Source organism: Talpa occidentalis, unplaced genomic scaffold (genome assembly GCF_014898055.3).
Source record: "Talpa occidentalis isolate TD23 unplaced genomic scaffold, MPIMG_talOcc4v2.1 talOcc4.17, whole genome shotgun sequence".
Lineage (NCBI taxonomy): Eukaryota > Metazoa > Chordata > Mammalia > Eulipotyphla > Talpidae > Talpa > Talpa occidentalis.
Genome location: NW_023601754.1, coordinates 55,795,071 through 55,812,288, shown reverse-complemented (window position 1 = coordinate 55,812,288; position 17,218 = coordinate 55,795,071). Strand labels below are relative to the sequence as shown.

At 55.6% G+C, this 17,218-nt stretch overlaps 3 protein-coding genes across 6 annotated transcripts; 2 read left to right on the top strand and 1 right to left on the bottom strand.

Moving 5' to 3' along the window:
- Positions 1-158: 158 nt before the first annotated feature.
- ZFPL1 (zinc finger protein like 1) lies at positions 159-6,531 on the top strand. Of its 4 annotated transcripts, none has more exons than XM_037517604.2 (8): positions 159-254; positions 625-734; positions 1,057-1,168; positions 2,324-2,517; positions 2,622-2,694; positions 2,771-2,917; positions 3,161-3,284; positions 3,779-6,531. In XM_037517604.2, the coding sequence occupies exons 2-8, from the start codon at positions 633-635 to the stop codon at positions 3,963-3,965; spliced, it is 939 nt and encodes a 312-aa protein (XP_037373501.1). In that variant the 5' UTR covers positions 159-254; positions 625-632; the 3' UTR covers positions 3,966-6,531. The 4 variants fall into 4 exon arrangements, with proteins under 4 accessions (XP_037373501.1, XP_037373499.1, XP_037373502.1 ...); XM_037517602.2 differs by having other exon boundaries at positions 159-311; XM_037517603.2 differs by lacking the exon at positions 159-254 and adding an exon at positions 397-448.
- On the bottom strand, positions 4,215-4,944 carry TMEM262 (transmembrane protein 262). The gene is made up of 3 exons (XM_037517606.1): positions 4,674-4,944; positions 4,468-4,567; positions 4,215-4,365 (listed from the first exon to the last, which is right to left on the bottom strand). Exons 1-3 carry the CDS (start codon positions 4,845-4,847, stop codon positions 4,289-4,291), a joined length of 351 nt encoding a protein of 116 aa, XP_037373503.1. The 5' UTR covers positions 4,848-4,944; the 3' UTR covers positions 4,215-4,288.
- A 2,307-nt stretch (positions 6,532-8,838) lies between the features above and the next one.
- On the top strand, positions 8,839-17,199 carry VPS51 (VPS51 subunit of GARP complex). The gene is made up of 10 exons (XM_037517599.2): positions 8,839-9,285; positions 9,765-9,894; positions 13,328-13,474; positions 13,553-13,772; positions 13,900-14,617; positions 14,942-15,157; positions 15,317-15,535; positions 15,950-16,071; positions 16,152-16,239; positions 16,727-17,199. Exons 1-10 carry the CDS (start codon positions 9,061-9,063, stop codon positions 16,985-16,987), a joined length of 2,346 nt encoding a protein of 781 aa, XP_037373496.1. The 5' UTR covers positions 8,839-9,060; the 3' UTR covers positions 16,988-17,199.
- The last annotated feature ends 19 nt before the right edge of the window (positions 17,200-17,218 follow it).

Below are 17,218 nucleotides of genomic sequence, written 5' to 3'. Positions count from 1 at the left end.
CAGAAACGTTCGAATTACCCGCCCTGCGAGGGCGGAAGCGGAAGTGACGTAGGGGAGGGCCGCCGGGCTCGGTCACCTCGGCTTCGCCCGTCTCCACGTCTAGCGTCAGCCGGGGCGGGGGCCAGAGGCGCTTGCGTCATCAGCACGCGCCGCACCCGGAAGAGACGTGGCAGCGGAGGGATAATCGGAGCGGCTGGAGCTGGAGAGCAGAGCGGAGCTCGGCTGAGCGCGGCGTCTGCCCTTCCGCTCTTTGGGTCAGAGCTCGTGCCCGTCGGGACCGGGGCCGCACCCGATCAGTAACCTGCAGAGGGGTGGGTGAAGAAAGTGGGGCGGGGCTTGGAGGGGGTGGGACGCAGGAGGTGCCCCCCGGGGGGCGGGGCCGGTGGTTTGGGAGATCCGCTGCTGGTGGGACCTGGCGGGGGACAGGAGAAATGGAGGGTCGCCAGAGGTGGTATTTATGCAGGGGGCGTGGCTCGAAGTGGAGACTGGCAGTGGGGAGGAATTTGGGTTTGGGGCGAATGTGAAGGCTGTCTCTGGGAGTTACGAGTGAACATGAACTGGGTTGGTGGCCAGTTCTGGCGCCACCTGAACCCGGCACCCTATCAACACTGGCCCCTTCCCTAGGGTCGACCATGGGGCTTTGCAAGTGCCCCAAGAGGAAGGTGACCAACCTGTTCTGCTTTGAGCACCGGGTCAACGTCTGTGAGCACTGCCTGGTGGCCAATCACGCCAAGGTGGGGCCCGCAGGGGAACATGGTACTGGTGGGGGAGGTGGGAGTGGGGGGGGGTAGTCCGGGCAGTATTGGCTTTCCCCAAATCCATAAAGGGCTCCCGGCTAGAATGGAAGCTCCATGAGAGTAAGGACTTAATATATTTCGTTTACTGCTATATCTGCACCCCTTAAGGCAGAGTCTGGCACACAGTATGTGCTTAATAAATATATTTATTGGTTGCACTAACGAAAGGATGAGTCTTCTCTGTGATGAGAAGCAATTGGGCCTTCAGGAGATGGGCTGTGGAACCCCTACTCCAGCTGTGCCCTCTCTCCCACTCCAGTGTATCGTCCAGTCCTACCTGCAGTGGCTCCAAGACAGTGATTACGACCCCAATTGTCGACTGTGCAACATACCCCTGGCCAACAGGGAGACTACTCGCCTCGTCTGTTATGGTGAGGCCTAGGCACGTGGGGGGATATCAGGACAGGCCCAACCTGATGATCAATTTCCAGGCCCTCCCTAGGCAGTAGGACAATGAAAAAACCAGGTATGGTAAGCTGAAGCCCCAGAATGTAGTCCCACTAGGTTACTTACCTGCTGTGTGAGCTCCAGCAAATCATTTTCCCTTTCTAGGCTTCAGTTGATTTCTCTGAAAGTTAAAGTTCCTAGTTTTTTTGGCCAATCTTGAGGGTTTAGCAAGAGCCAGTCAGGCTGTGGGTATGGTTGTGGCTGGCTGCAGTAGCTGGCCAGAACAGCAGTGAGCTGAAATCATGGGCCTTCCAACACTCAGGGTCCACTTCTGATTCCCAGGTAGCACAGGAAAGTGTGTTTCCCACAGTAAGTCAGCTAAAAGATGTCAGCATACATGCGCCACAACCTTGAGCTGACTAAAGTAAGAGCCTAAGTGCCACCTTTTGAGGGAGCTGGTGCAAGAGTCAGCTTGATGTGTGTTTCTGTGTGAGAGTATGTGTATACGCATGTGGACTTAATGTGCATTGTGTCTTTATGTATGCTTGTGTGTTCCTTAGTACTTATGGTGAGTGAGTGTGTGAACATGGAAACGCAGGTGTGTTGTGAAGGTGCAGAAGAGTGCGTGGGTACGGGTGCTTCAGCCTTAGCAGACATGGGAGTGGTGTAGATGTGTGTGTGAGTTCCCGTGCCTGTAGGTGTAGATATGGCCAGAGGCACTGGTGTTTGATTCTGTTTCTATAAGCACATGTACATTCGTGCCTGTAAGTACACACATGCTTATGTGTGCCTGTGTGTACTTCTAGGAATCTCTCCAGAAGTTGTTCTTAATTAACCATCAGCACAGGGAGCTTGTGATGAGGGCAGGTCTAGAGCGGCCTCACTGAAAATTTGGGTAGCATCTTCTTACCTACCCCCACCCTGTAGTGGACTGGGGAATGCGGTAGCATCTTCCTTGACTTAATGAGATAATGCTGGCCAAGAAGACTGATGTCTTAAGGAACACTGAGGGATGAGCCTGGGTGAGGGTGGGAAGGAGAAGGTGCTGGGCTTGCACATGTGTGTGCATGCATCCCTGCAGCGGGCTAGGGGCCCTAAGTACCCTCTTGCCAATCCTCCCTTATTTCCTGGCCCCTAAGATCTCTTCCACTGGGCCTGCCTCAATGACCGTGCTGCCCAGCTACCCCGAAACACAGCACCCGCTGGCTACCAGTGCCCCAGCTGCAATGGCCCCATCTTCCCCCCTAACAACCTGGCTGGTCCTGTGGCTTCTGCGCTAAGAGAAAAGCTAGCGACAGTCAACTGGGCTCGGGCAGGACTGGGCCTTCCTCTGGTGAGAGTTTCTCTAACTGTCCACCTGCCCTGGGTCCCACCTGGGCCAGATGGGTGGGTGGGGACAGCACTGGGCAGGCTGGTGACACAGGTTCCTTCCTCTAGATCGATGAGGCAGTGAGCCCAGAGCCCGAGCTCCTCAACACCTCGGACTTCTCTGACTGGTCCAGCTTTACTGGTGAGTGGCCACCTCCACCTACAAGGTACTGGGCTGTGTCCTCACTGCGCTGCTGACAGCTCTTTCCCGCCCACAGCCAACAGCAACCCCGAACAAGAGGAGGTGGCCAGCGCCTCTGCTGCCCCCGCCTTCTACAACCAAGTCCCTCAGCCCCCGCCCTCCCCGAGCCGGCCTGAGCAGCACATGGTGATCCACATGGGCAACGCTGAGCCCTTGACTCACGGTGAGCAGGGAGTTGTCCGGGCCAGAGGAGGATAGGAAAGGAGTAAGGAAGTAGGGGGTGCTCAGGGATCCAGATACGCACCCGGAGAGCCCCTTCCTCACTCCAAGCGCAGATGCAACCCCCCCTCAATTCTGAGTTGCTCTGCCAGGCTGAGAAGGGCAAGGATCCCCGGTCCTCCCCACCCCGCCCCCCACTGCGGGCCAGTTTCCCTGAGCCCAGATGCTGGTGGCTCTGCCTCTGCAGCCTCGGCCCCGAGGAAGGTGTACGACACGCGGGATGATGACCGGGCGACGGGCCTCCACGGGGATTGCGATGATGACAAGTACCGTCGCCGGCCGGCCCTTGGCTGGCTGGCCCAGCTGCTCAGGTACACAGTGGCAGAGAGGGCCGGATGCCAGGAGGGGGGAGAAGAGGAAGTGAGAGCCAGAGGCCTGGGCGGTGTGACTTTGTGACTGGGGAGCTTGAGCTGGACGATAACAGTGGTCCTGGCATGGGTGCTGCTGGACTGCCTGGGTTTGGTCACAGAAGCTGGATCTGACCCTTTCTGGAGCTGTTTCCGCTTGCTGCCTGTGAGGCCTGGACTCCAGCTCTTCTAGGCCTCTTCCTGCTCTGACCCTGCCTGATCTCTGTGACGTTCCCATGGGTGAGACACTCCAGTGTCCAGAACAGAGTTGGGGACCACAGTCACCCTGCGTAATGGGCCAGTGCAGGGGTGCCCTCCGGGTGCACACTGAGGCAAGCAGGCTCTGGGAGGGTGCCCCGGGGCCAGAAGATGAGTAAGTCACGTGACCAGGATTCCTCGCCAGCCACGGGAGCCACCCGGGGCTGGAGCCTGACCTGACTTTTCCCTCCTCCCGCCAGGAGCCGGGCTGGGGCTCGTAAGCGTCCGCTGACTCTGCTTCAGCGGGCGGGGCTGCTGCTGCTGCTGGGGCTGCTGGGCTTCTTGGCCCTCCTTGCCCTCATGTCTCGTCTGGGCCGGGCTGCGGCTGACAGCGATCCCAATCTGGACCCGCTCATGAACCCTCACATCCGCGTGGGCCCCTCCTGAGGCCCTGCTTTTGGCTGGACAGCCAAGGACCTAGGGGCCTGAGGAGGGGAGGTGGGGAAACTGGGGGCCCTGCTTCGCTGATCTTTCTCCTCCCAACCTGAGACACTAAGATCCCAGACCTAAAGCCGAGTCCCCCAGAGTGGATGCAGGCTGGGCCCGGGGTCCCTGCGGATCAAGCGTCTGTCTTGACTGGCATTCCCCGAGTCTCCAGCCTCCCATCTCCCCACCCCACGAGGGAGCTGACAGGTGGAAATAAACAACAGACTTTATTAAAACCCCAAAGCAGCCTTTTCCTTCCCCCTTCTCAGTCCAGTCTCCAGGCCTCAGTGCCTCTCCTCCCGGTACTGGATGGACAGAAAGTCCAGGGCCAGGCGCTTGAAGAACATGGTTCCGTTGAGCACTGGGCAGAAGAGAGAGCCCCCATCAGCCTTCTCTGTGCCCCTCCCTACTCCTGGGCCCAAGCTCTCCCTACCCCTGGGCACACCTCCGCTCCCTCACTTACTCAAAATGATTAGGGCAAAGCAGCGCATAAACTTGTTTTCTCTCATCTCAGCATAGAGTGACCCCATGGCGGCCCAGCAGATGCTCATCACCTGGGAGAACTGTAGGCCCCATCTGGTGGGAGAGTGGCCCCCTGGCACAACAGTGGGGTTTCCATCAGCCCCTGGGTACCCCCCGCGCAGCCCTTGAGCCCCTGGCTGGGCCTACCATCAGAACAGTGGTGTAGCGGAAGCTCATGCGGTCATAGTGGTAGGTGATGCAGAAGTTGTGCACGTCGCTGGCAAAGACGGCCAGGTGTATAAGGAAGAGCATCATCGAGGCCAAGGTGAGCATCATGCCATGTGGCAAGAAGAGCACGGCCACACGGTCCCGCCACCGCATCCTGGCGGCCACACAGCCTTAGTCCAGCCTGCGGAGCTACCCAGGAAGCGCTGCTAACCCCACCAGCTCTAGAGTCAGTCTGGAAGAGCAGTGGGGTTCTAGCGGCAGGGGGACATTGAAAGGGACAGATTCTAGAACACAGGCTGGTTCCAGCCAGGACAGGAGTGTTTCATGGGGGGGCGGGGGGCTCAGAGTTGTGGAGGGCTGGGAGGCTAAAGGCACAGAACAGCGAGGGCCTATCATGTTCGAAGAGACAGCATCCCTCATCACCCCATCCCCATGCTTACTCTTTCTGTGGCTCCTCACTGCGTCCTCAGTGGCTCCACAGAGGAGGTGGTGTGAGCACATCGTACAGATGAACTGGGGCTCAGGAAAGTTGGGGGCATGTTCTAGGTCCACAGCAAGCCTTAGGCACATGGATGATTAGGACCCAGGTGTGTCGCTGGAGGGTGGCCTTGGCGGCAAGATCCCAGTTCCAAATAACTGCTCCCCCGCAAGATGGGGGGAGCCAGGGGAAGAGAAGGGACCACTGATTCCCAGAAGCTCTCCGGGTCAGCTTGGAGACTGGCTTCCTATCCTCTCCCTAGATGGCCCAGAACCTGATGCCAAAGGCTTTTTCCCTCTCTGCCACCTGCTGGCACTGAGAGTTTTCACACTCATCACCTCAGTCACTTTGAATCCCATGAGGAAGCTGGGGCCGGTAGCATAAATCCCATTTTACACCTGCGTCTGAGCATGGAGAGAGGCTGTCATCAGCTTGGGCTTTCACAGCCCTGAGTGAGTACTGTGGAGAGCTGATTCTACCTGAGGCTGTGGGGTGGGCAGGGACAGATGCAGCCAAGAAAAAACACTTTCTCCATACATGGAAGAGGTGAAAAGTGCAGGGCTGTGACAAGATAAGCCAGGAGAATGGCTAGAAATGATGGGGAGGGACATGCAAACTTCTAGGAACTAAAGTGGAAGAGGAAGTGGGACTTGACATTGAACTTGGACACCTCCATTGCTTCCCTCCCCATGGTCCATCCTGGAAGTTAAGTCCAGGTTAGGTCAAGACCTAAGTCGCCCACCTCAAAAAACAGTATCTCCCAGTGTCACAGATCCCAGCAGCCCCTGTGAATCCCAGGGCAAGTGAGGGTTCGTTAGGCAGGTTCAGGAACAGCACAGGCAGGGACTTCGGGAGAGTTAAAAGTGGCTTCTGAGATAACGGCAGAGAAATTAAGGAGGGCTAATGAGGGCAGTCAATTTTAAGGCTAAAATTTGATGCTAATCGGGACTAAATTTTAGGAGACCTTGGACAGGGGAGGTAAAAAGAGAAACTCTAAGATAAGAGCTGGGAAAATGGGCACATCTGTCCAGAGGAGTATAGCCACTAGGAGGAAGAGCCAATCACAAAATAGGGTGATGAGATTTTAGAATAGAGAAAAAAAGGTTTAAATGTCCCCTAGACATGGGCCCATGATGGCATCTTTTGCCCCACCTTGGCAATGCTGCCTTGAAGTCTTTGCTTTTGTTCTTTTTCCTCTAAATAAACTTTCTTTCTTGAATAAAGTTTGCTTATCTCTGCTTACTTATCTAAAAAGTCTATGAATTCATTTTTATGGCTTTGTGGGACAAGAACCTGTGGTGGTTCAAGAGCTAAATTAACAGCGCACACTAGCTGTTAATATTGTCAGTATAATTTTAAAAAAGTTAAAAACATGACATCTAAATAGAGAACTTGTAACTAAGATGTGAGTTACATGATGAGTTCCCCCTCAGGAATCAGGAAGATGGAGGTACATCTTGAGGAACTGGATATTTACAGGCATTTAAGAAGGAATGTGTGATTATGAGCTTAGAAGTGAAACTGGTTGATGTCCTCCATGGCAATAAAAATAATTTTTGAGATATTTTTTCTATGCAATATAAATGTTTTACATCTCTCTTGGACAACAACTGCTTGTAATTTCATAGTCTGAACCCTTAGTAATACATAGTAAAGTCCAACTGTCTATTCCTGTGGGTAATTAAATAGTCAGATAATCCCTGGATGGGCTTCTGAACTGCCCGGATGACATGCTACACTCTTGGTCTTACTTCTGAATTTTGGATAATTTTTCTTTTTTTTTTTTTAACATTTATTTATGTATAGGCCTCCCTGGTGGCACAAAGGGTTAAGCACTGCACTATGAAGCAATCCGCAGCCTCTGCAGCACAAGTTTGATCCCTGGCCGGCCAGAGAGAAACCCACATGGTGCAGCAGACCTCTCCTGCCTCACCTGCTGCTCCCCTCAGCAGTGTATTTCAGTCAATTCACCTGTTCTGTTCCCCACTCCATCTCTGGTGAATCCTCTCACTCCCCGCATCTCTGACCTGTACCCCAGTTCTTGTATGCATATAAATCTTTATGCATACAAGAACTGGGGCACAGGCGAGAGGTGTGGTGGGTGAGAGGATTCACCAGAGATGGTAGGAAATAGAACAGGCGAATTGACTGAAATACACTGCTGAGGGGAGCAGCAAGTGAGGCAGGAGAGGTCTGCTATACCATGTGGGTCACCTCTCTGGCCAGGGATCGAACTCATGCTGCAGTGGCTGTGGACAGCTTCATTGTGCTATGACTTGGCCCCTTGTGCCACCAGGGAGGCCCCGGATAATTTTTTTTTAAGATTTATTTATGCATATAAGAACTGGGGTACAGGCCAGAGGTGTAGGGGGTGAGAGGATTCACCAGAGACAGAGTGGGGAACAGAACAAGCAGACTAACTGAAACACACTGCTGAGGGGTGCAGCAGGTGACTCAGGAGAGGTCCACTGTGCCATGTGGTCTGCTCCCTGGCCAGCTTCATAGGTTGCGTCTCAACCCCTGGATAATTTTTCTTTTTTTTTTTTTTTTTTAAAGATTTATTTATTTATTTACACAAGCACTGGGTACAGACAGAAGCACGGGAGGGTGAGAGAATTCACCAGAGCCAGAGCGGGAAGCAGAGCAGGCAGAAGGACCGAAGTACACTGCTGAGGGGAGCAGTGGGCGGCAGGAGAGGTCTGCGCGCCATGCGGGACCCTCGCGGGTGGACGGGGATCAAACCCGTGTTACAGAGGCTGCAGGCAGCCTCGCAACCCAGCGCTCAACCGCTGTGCCACCGGGGAGGCCCTAATTTTTTTTTTTTTTTTTTGGCGGCACCCTCGCCGATGGCGATCGAACTGGCGCTCCCGAGGCTGCGCTTGTGTGATGCAATGTCATTCTTATTCAACCACTTAATATTAAATACACACATTCTTATTAATTGATAGGCCTCATGAAAACAGGTGATGGGCTGTGTTTGGCCTGCAGGATGCCTGCCAAAGAAAAATTAAACAAGGTTCTTTCCACCCCCAGCCCATCATAAGAATTGTCTTAAGGGCCACGGTGATACCCTCTTTCCATCCATTCAAACTCTTTGTGCCTCAGTTTGCATTCCAGTTCATTCACTGTCCTCTAGAGCACATCACGCAGGCGAACTGCTGCATCTCATCCAAACCAGAATCCTGAGAATTATCCTCCAAGTCTCCACCCGGCTCCTTGCTCAGCACATCCCATCAGTCTGAGACCTGCAGAGCCTGTCTTCTAAGCACGGCCTATTTAAGTGCACCAGAACTACTCGGGGACTTTTTCAACAGAAAGCTGGGTGCGGGGGTGGGGGGTGGGGGGGGAACACGTCACAGGCAACTGTGATAGCAACTCCGACTGATGCACGTGAGAAGTCCAGGCCTTGAGAAGCGCTGTGCCAGAGGCAAACTGTATATGCATTAATTAGTCCTCACAGTGCCCCAGTGAAACAGGTACCCCAGTTTAGTTACAGGGCAAAGTTACCAGGTACCAGGTACAGGTAACGCGCAGTGGCCTATGCCAGGCCCACGTTCTCAGGTCCCAAGTCATCTACGACGTCTCTGGCTGCGTCTAGCGCCTCTGGGGGCACATTCCGTGGGCTCCGGCCTGCTGGGGTGCCGGCTGGGCGGCCGGGACACGCCCTTCCTCCCGAGAGCAGCAGCCCGACCAGTTCCACAAATGCTCCCGGAACCTCTTCGCTCGAAGAGGAAAGGTGCGGGGGGACGCTAGACTCGAAGGACCCAGGGCGGCAGGGGGACGTTTCACCTGCAGGACTGCCTGAGTTCAGCTGCAGCTTTATGGCTCCCGGAAGTGCCGCCTCCCAGTGCTCCTGTCAGCCTCACGCCCTGGGCTGCGGTTGAAGCCATGGCGGCGGCAGCCGCTGCGCCTGGCCCGGGGTCTGGACCCGGGGACTCGCCGGAGGGGCCCGAGGCGGAGGCTCCGGAGCGTCGGCGGAAAGCGCACGGGATGCTGAAGCTTTACTATGGCCTCTCAGAGGGGGAGGCAGCCGGGCGCCCCGCAGGGCCGGGCCCCCTGGATCCGACTGATCTCAACGGGGCACACTTCGACCCGGAAGTGTATCTGGACAAGGTGTGTGATGGGGGGGCGTCAGGCACCCAATATATTGCACCCCTAAGTCATGCCTCTGATTTTATTGCGTGCGGGGGGACGGGAAACATGGATTCATCCGAGGCGGAACAGCCCTCGGCCAGGACCGCCCTCCGCCAGTTTGGGGGCAGAGCTGGAGTCTGTGGGGGCGCGGGCAGACTCGGAGCCGCCTGAGGTGGCCTGGAGCTGAGGTCTCCTGGGCAGATGGTCTGATAGGCCCGTGCTAGGGGGCGTGTCTCTGGCGCTGACGGGCGCGGCACGGGCGCGGTGGCTGAGAGTTTCAAATACTGACAAAATTCCACACAGGGTCGATCTAAAATCCGCTTAATTAAGCCACTTAGAGACCCCAAGTCTGGGATTCCTGACAGGGGTGGGATTAGGGCTTTCTTGCACCAAAAGTCTGCCGCTAGGGGCAAAGCTAGAGGACTTGACCTGAACACTAACTACCCAATTTCCTCCAGCTGCGTAGAGAGTGCCCCCTGGCCCAGCTGATGGACAGTGAGACGGACATGGTGCGACAGATCCGGGCTCTAGACAGCGACATGCAGACTCTGGTCTATGAGAACTATAACAAGTTCATCTCAGCCACAGGTGACTCCCACTGGGACACACCCCTCACAACCCCAGGGCCCTCTGTTCCTTCCCCTGTTTGGGGGAAACCAGTAGGGAACTTAGAGGGAGGAGACCCAGAATCCATTAAAGCATAAAACAAGCTCAGAGAATTTAAAACGATTGAAATCATATGAAGTATGTTCTGTGACCATAATGGAATTAAATTAGAAATCATTAACAGAAATTTGAAAAATTCAGATGTATGTGAAAACGAAACAGCATGCTCCTAAATAGTCAGTGGATGAAAGAAATCGCAGAGAAACTCAGAAATGCTTTGATATTAATAACTTGAAAATACAGCATTCCAGCCCTTATGAGATGTCCACAAATGTTATAACAGCATTAATCAGAGTAGCTAAAGAGCAGAGGCAACCCAGTGGCCATTAACTGGTGAGTGGACAAGCGTTATCTAGTATACCCATACAATGGAGTATTATTCAGCCATAACAAGGTATGATTACTGTAACATAGATGAACCTTGAAAATATGCTAAGTTAAAGAAGGCAAACACAAAAGGCCACATGTTGTATAAGTCCATTTGTGTTAAATGTACAAAGTAGATAAATTCAGAGCCAGGGGAAATATAGTAATAGTTGCCAGGGATGAAGACATGGGAGAGAGAGATTGCTAAAAGATACAGGGTTTCTTCACCTACAGTTGAGGTGATGAAATGTTGTGGCATTAGATGCTAGCTACACAATTTTGTGAAGACACTCAGTAAATTAAGAACCACCACATTGTATAGTGTGGCACTTCTGCTCCAATTAAAACTAAATGGGCAAATATGATCAAGCCAGATTTGGCCTGCCGCCTCTAGTTTGCCAACCTTTGCCTCAGACATTTTAACTTTGTAATAATGCATTTATCTGCATCAAAGTTGGAAAGAGGGTACAGTGAAAAGCCTCATTCCTTCTCCCCTCAGGCAAAGACAAAGCAATCTTTCACAGCAGATGTTGGAGATAACCAGACACACAGAGTAGTGTGTGGGTCGTGAGGCGATAGGCGCCATGGATTACACAAAATGCATTCTCAGCCAGCCCCCAGTCAATAACCAGCATGACCAGCAAGGCCCCTCCAGCCTCCTACCAGTTACCACCCACTCCCTACCTAGCCAACATCCTGGCATCCAGATGGTTATCATTCACCCTAGTCGAAACTGCTTTTCCTAACCAGCCTGAGAAAGTCCAGGGATATGCAGAGTAATCTTTATTACTCAATATGCAGATGGCTTTGTTATTTTTTAGCATGGGACAACTTTTTTTTTTTTATATTTAAAGAGCAGGTTTATTAGAAAAGGGATAGGACAGTAAAAGAAACTTGCATAGACATAAGCGGACAGAAAGAGCTGCTAAGAGGCCTGCAGGGTTGTGGGTGGGCGGCCTTGAGGAGAGCTGCCTCCGCTGAGGGAGGTCAGTAAAGAAAAGTCCCAGGCAGGCAGGAAGGCTGCTGCCCTGCAGAGGGAGAGAGTTGGTGAAAAGAAGCAACTGCATAGTCACAGGTGGGCAGAAAGACTGTTGCAACATGGGGCAACTTTTATTTCCATTTTAATGACTCTGTGGCTGTGCCATCAGCAACAGCAACACCCATAAGAGGTTTTCTTTTACTCTTAGTGACAATTAAGTTCTTGGATTTTATTCTTTGGAATAAAATCCAGATGGTTATCATCTGGGTTAGGGTTTTATTTTATTCTTTGGAAGTGAGATTCAAGTTTCCTTCTTCTGTGCATCATGGGCCCAAACACCCACTCTTGCAAGAATCTGCTCCTCTAATGATAGCATTTGACGGACCTAGGTGGAGGTCCTGTCACAGTGTACATGGTTTGTAAGTGAAAGTAAAGATTCACTGGGAGAAGATGAAATAAATGCCTGGTTAACTTCCAAGCTGCCACGTGATTGTTAGCCCACGCGTCTAGGCCCCTCGCTTCTGTCTCTTTTGCCCTTTTATTCAGTTTTAACACTGCACAGCACTGTCCAGACGATGTCTATTCATATGTCCATGATTTGGCATTACAGCCATCATTCTCCCTCCCCCACAGACAAAAACAACTCTCACCCCTGACCCCAAAGATCAGAAGTTTCCTATTTTATGACTGTTTTTTAGTAATTTCCTTTCTATGGAATCATCTCTAAGAAGAAGGGTGGTTTTATTAGACTGTTTTACTAACACGAAACATCTGCTGATGTATGGCCTCGCTCTTCATATAATCAGCTCTTCATGTGAAAAACCCTAATTGCTCTACAGGTGTTAGCACTGTGGGTTCTTCCGTTCTTTGTTGAAATTTGTGTGTGTGTGTTCTTTTTATTTTCATGATTTTATTAATGCTTCTCTCCTCACTTTACCCTTCCTGTCTCTCCCCAAGTTGGCCCGCTGCCCTGATCCTGCTCAGAGAACACTCCCAGGTCCAGGAGCCATACACAGAACAGGTGTGAATGTGTGAAGGCTCACAGGTGGCTGCAGTTAGATATTACCAGAGCCCTTTCCAAAAGGATCGATCAGTTTGCATAACCATCAGCAAATAAGCCAATACCTTTCTCCACATGCCCGGTCCAGCACTCCGTCACGTTGCTGACCTTTGATGACCTGGGAAGTGAAAAGTGTCATTGTGTAGTTTCATTTACTCTGTGGAGTGAGCTTGAGCATATTTTTGTTAAGATTTAAGTTTTAAGATTTGTAAGAGGTGAGACTGGATGGATTTGAGGAGGTGAGTGGATGTTCACAAGTTGGTGACAGTAGTCATGACCTGAGAGGTGAGGCAGAGGCCAGTAGGAACTGCAACAGGAGGGCTGTAGTTTGAGGCATGATCCTCAAAGAAGCTGGGGTTTGAAGGGAAGAAGAGTAGAAACTATCTAGGGGCTAAGGTTAGGTGGCTAGGCCCTGCAGTCTCCCCAGGTTGGGCTCCTGCCCTTTAGGTATGGAAGGACAGCCTCCTCAGGCAGGTTTCTGTGAGGCCAGAAGGCAAGGACTTCTCCTAGGCCACCCACCATATTCTAGAAGGCGGAGTGAAAGGGCTTGCGAGGTCTGGGATGGAGACAAGGATCAACAAGTATTTATTGCCCAGGCTGTGCACTGGGCTGGGAGGATGCCCCTGGGAACCAGGACAGGTCCCTGCTCAGTGCCCCATGCTCTCCTCTGGATCTAGGCTTCAGGGCATAGAGGCTGGGCCCCACAGCCTGTTTCCTCTCAGCACCAGGGCTGAGGACACACTGGGGTGCTCAGAAACCCCTGCTGCACTAACACCATGAGCCAGGAGCCTCCTTACTGTGACCAAGTGCCACTGCAGCCCTTGGGCTGGGATCATCAGTATGACCTTCTGCTCTTAGGGGAAGGCACGAGGGTGCTTGTGAGACCCTTTGGACCATCCTAAGCCATCCAGTCAACTTCTTTTCCCTTTCCCGCGCGCTTGCCCTCCTAGACACCATCCGGAAGATGAAGAACGATTTCCGGAAGATGGAGGACGAGATGGACCGGCTGGCCACCAACATGGCGGTGATCACTGACTTCAGTGCGCGCATCAGCGCCACGCTGCAGGACCGCCACGAGCGCATCACCAAGCTGGCAGGTGGGCCCACCCGCAGCCGGTGCTAAGGCCCGCCCTCGGGGCTCTCTGGGGCTAACAGGGCCTCTCCCTGCCCCCCAGGAGTTCACGCGCTGCTGCGGAAGCTGCAGTTCCTCTTCGAGCTACCTTCGCGCCTCACCAAGTGCGTGGAGCTGGGCGCCTACGGGCAGGCGGTGCGCTACCAGGGGCGCGCCCGGGCGGTCCTGCAGCAGTACCAGCACCTGCCCTCATTCCGCGCCATCCAGGACGACTGCCAGGTCATCACGGCCCGCCTGGCCCAGCAGCTCCGGCAGCGCTTCAGGTGTGGCCGGGGCCCTCACCCCACCTGGCCGGGCACCTGGGTCGACCCATCGCCTTCCAGTTGATGCCCCTTCCCCAGGATTTCTGCCTGCCTTCCGGCCGGCTCTCACCGCATCTCCCTCCCGCAGGGAGGGCGGTTCGGGCGCCCCGGAGCAGGCCGAGTGCGTGGAGCTGCTGCTAGCCCTGGGCGAGCCTGCCGAGGAGCTGTGCGAGGAGTTCCTGGCGCACGCCCGCGGGCGCTTGGAGGAGGAGCTGGGCAGCCTGGAGGCGGAGCTGGGGCCCTCCCCTCCGGCCCCCGACGTGTTGGAGTTCACCGACCGGGGCGGCAGCGGCTTCGTGGGCGGGCTCTGCCAGGTGGCAGCGTCCTATCAGGAGCTGTTTGCGGCCCAGGGTCCGGCGGGTGCCGAAAAGCTGGCGGCCTTCGCCCGGGAGCTGGGCGGCCGCTACTTTGCGCTGGTGGAGCGGCGCCTGGCCCAGGAGCAGGGTGGTGGTGACAATTCGCTGCTGGTGCGGGCCTTGGACCGCTTCCACCGCCGCCTGCGGGCACCCGGGCCCCTGCTGGCCGCTGCCGGGCTCGCGGAGGCTGCCACGGAGATAGTGGAGCGAGTGGCCCGCGAGCGCCTGGGCCACCACCTGCAGGGCCTGCGGGCCGCCTTCCTGAGCTGCCTGACCGACGTGCGCCAGGCACTGGCCGCTCCTCGCCTGGCTGGGAAGGAAGGCCCCGGTCTGGCCGAGTTGCTGGCCAACGTGGCGAGCTCCATCCTGAGCCACATCAAGGCCTCGCTGGCCGCTGTGCACCTCTTCACCGCCAAGGAGGTTTCTTTCTCCAACAAGCCCTACTTTCGGGTATGGCCGCCCCCCGGGGCTGGTTTTTTACTGTTTCTGGGCCTGTTATTCTTCCTGGGGCTGGCACGCAGTCCTTGCCCTGGGAGCCCAGGATGTTGTTTCAGGCGGTCTTGAGGAAGGCTGGGGGCAGCAGGACAGGTCAGGGGAGGGTTCTGAGAGCATCTGTAAACAGGGCCCCTAGTGCTGACACTATCTTGGCTCTACCCCTCCCCTCCCCCCAAGCAGGGGAGCTGCTGGGGGACTGGCACGCAGGGTGAAGCTGTCCCTCAGAGAGGGCCCCAGCAAAGGGTCCCTGCGGTGAACCTGGGCTCCTCCTCCTCACAGGGCGAGTTCTGCAGCCAGGGTGTCCGTGAGGGCCTCATTGTGGGCTTCATCCGCTCCATGTGCCAGACGGCTCAGAGCTTCTGTGACAGCCCAGGGGAGAAGGGAGGTGCCACTCCACCCGCCCTGCTCCTGCTGCTCTCCCGCCTCTGCCTGGACTATGAGACGGCCACCATTTCCTACATCCTCACCCTCACTGATGAGCAGTTTCTGGTGCAGGTGAACTGCCAGCTCAGAGCAGGGCTGGGGACACGGGAGGCTGGGTGGTGCCAGCTGCCTCTGCCCAACCCAACCTCCCAGCCTCTATCCGCTCCTGCTGTAGAGGCCCCTGAGCTGCCCCACTACCCTCTGCTTCTCTGTCCTCTGTCCCTGGCTCAGGACCAGTCTCCAGTGACGCCCGTGAGCACACTGTGTGCGGAGGCCAGGGAGACAGCACGGCGACTGCTGACCCACTATGTGAAGGTGCAGGGCCTGGTCATATCACAGATGCTGCGCAAGAGTGTGGAGACGCGGGACTGGCTCAGCACCCTGGAGCCCCGGAATGTGCGCGCTGTCATGAAGCGGGTGGTGGAGGACACTACGGCCATTGATGTGCAGGTGCTGCCCCTGGCTGGCGGATGGGGCCCTGATGTGGGCTGGGCATGCTGGGGGATAACCCTCTGAGGATCCAGACAGCTGGGGCTGGCCAAGGCCTGCATCCATGTCTTCCTCAGACCTGGGTTGTGGCCTCGTTGCTCCATTTCACCTCAGAGGAAGCTGTTTCCCAGGAAGTCCAGGGCTGAGATTGGGCCTGGGCACCAATTATTAGGTCCCACCTTTGCCCCACACCATTGGTTTTGTGAGTAGTGACTGGGCTCTAAGCAGATTCTGGGAATTATATACCCTGTGGTTTTCCTAACAGATGTGATTTTTGTGACAAATGAGGGCGTGACTTTAGTGCCTCCGTGGGCCCCGCCCAGGTTCCTGGTGGGCCAGAGGTTTCCTCCGCTCAGTACCTCCCCTCGCCACCAGGTGGGGCTCCTGTACGAAGAGGGCGTGCGCAAGGCCCAGAGCAGCGACTCCAGCAAGAGGACCTTCTCCGTGTACAGCAGCTCTCGGCAGCAGGGCCGCTATGCACCCAGCTACACACCCAGGTCTGGCTGGTAGGGTAGGGTAGCCCCCAGAGGAGTGGACAGAGGAAGACAGGCTCTGATTGCTGTCTCCTCCCATCCAGCGCCCCAATGGACACTAACCTCTTGAGCAACATCCAGAAGCTGTTCTCTGAGCGGATTGACGTGTTCAGCCCGGTGGAGTTCAACAAGGTCTGAAGTCCCTAGTGACCCCACCTTCCAGGGGCTGCTTGGCTGCAGCAACCCCAGGAGCCTTAGGCTGTCCCCCCAGTCTCTGTCTCTGAGGGTGGTTTCTAGGCATTTCCAGTGGTAGCCCAGAGACTCACCATCTCCATCCCATGGCCCTGTGCCCTCGCCTCGCGGTGCCCAGCCTGGCTCGTGCCCTTGTCCCCAGTAGTCCTGGGGTCTCCCTGGAGATTCTTAGTCCCTGCCCCAACCCAGCTCACGATCAGGTGCCGACCCCTCTGTCTGCCCCTGGTGGCTGGACCCTCTGTCCCTCCCCTCCAGCTGGTGTGCTAACATTGTGTCTCTTCTCCCCCCTTACCTGCATCCACTCCATCCAAGCTACTGGCAGCTTGTCTCCCGCCCCTGCCTAGAACGTGGGTGCCCTCCCTCAGGGATCTAGCGCCTTTCCCGCGCATCTCCCCTGACAGCAGCAGCTCCGTGTCCCCGCCCGCAGGTGTCCGTCCTCACTGGCATCATCAAGATCAGCCTGAAGACGCTGCTGGAGTGTGTGCGGCTGCGCACCTTTGGGCGCTTTGGGCTGCAGCAGGTGCAGGTGGACTGCCACTTCCTGCAGCTCTACCTGTGGCGCTTCGTGGCCGACGAGGAGCTCGTCCACTTGCTGCTGGACGAAGTGGTGGCCTCGGCTGCCCTTCGCTGCCCGGACCCAGTGCCCATGGAACCCAGTGTGGTCGAGGTCATCTGTGAGCGCGGCTAGGCCTGGCCGCAGCCTCGCGCGGGCCTTTCCCACCCGCCAGCCCGTCCCCTCCAGCCTAATAAAGAAGTGTTGCTTCCACCGCCAGGCTTGCGGGGCGTGGCTTTCCGGGGGTGGAGTTTGGGGACCCGGGCCTCAGCGGCGCGCTCTTCGGATCCGCCCCCGGAGCCGATTGGCTGGTCTGCTGGGCCCAGGATGGGCCGGGGGCGGGGCCCCGAGGACCTCTAGACAACA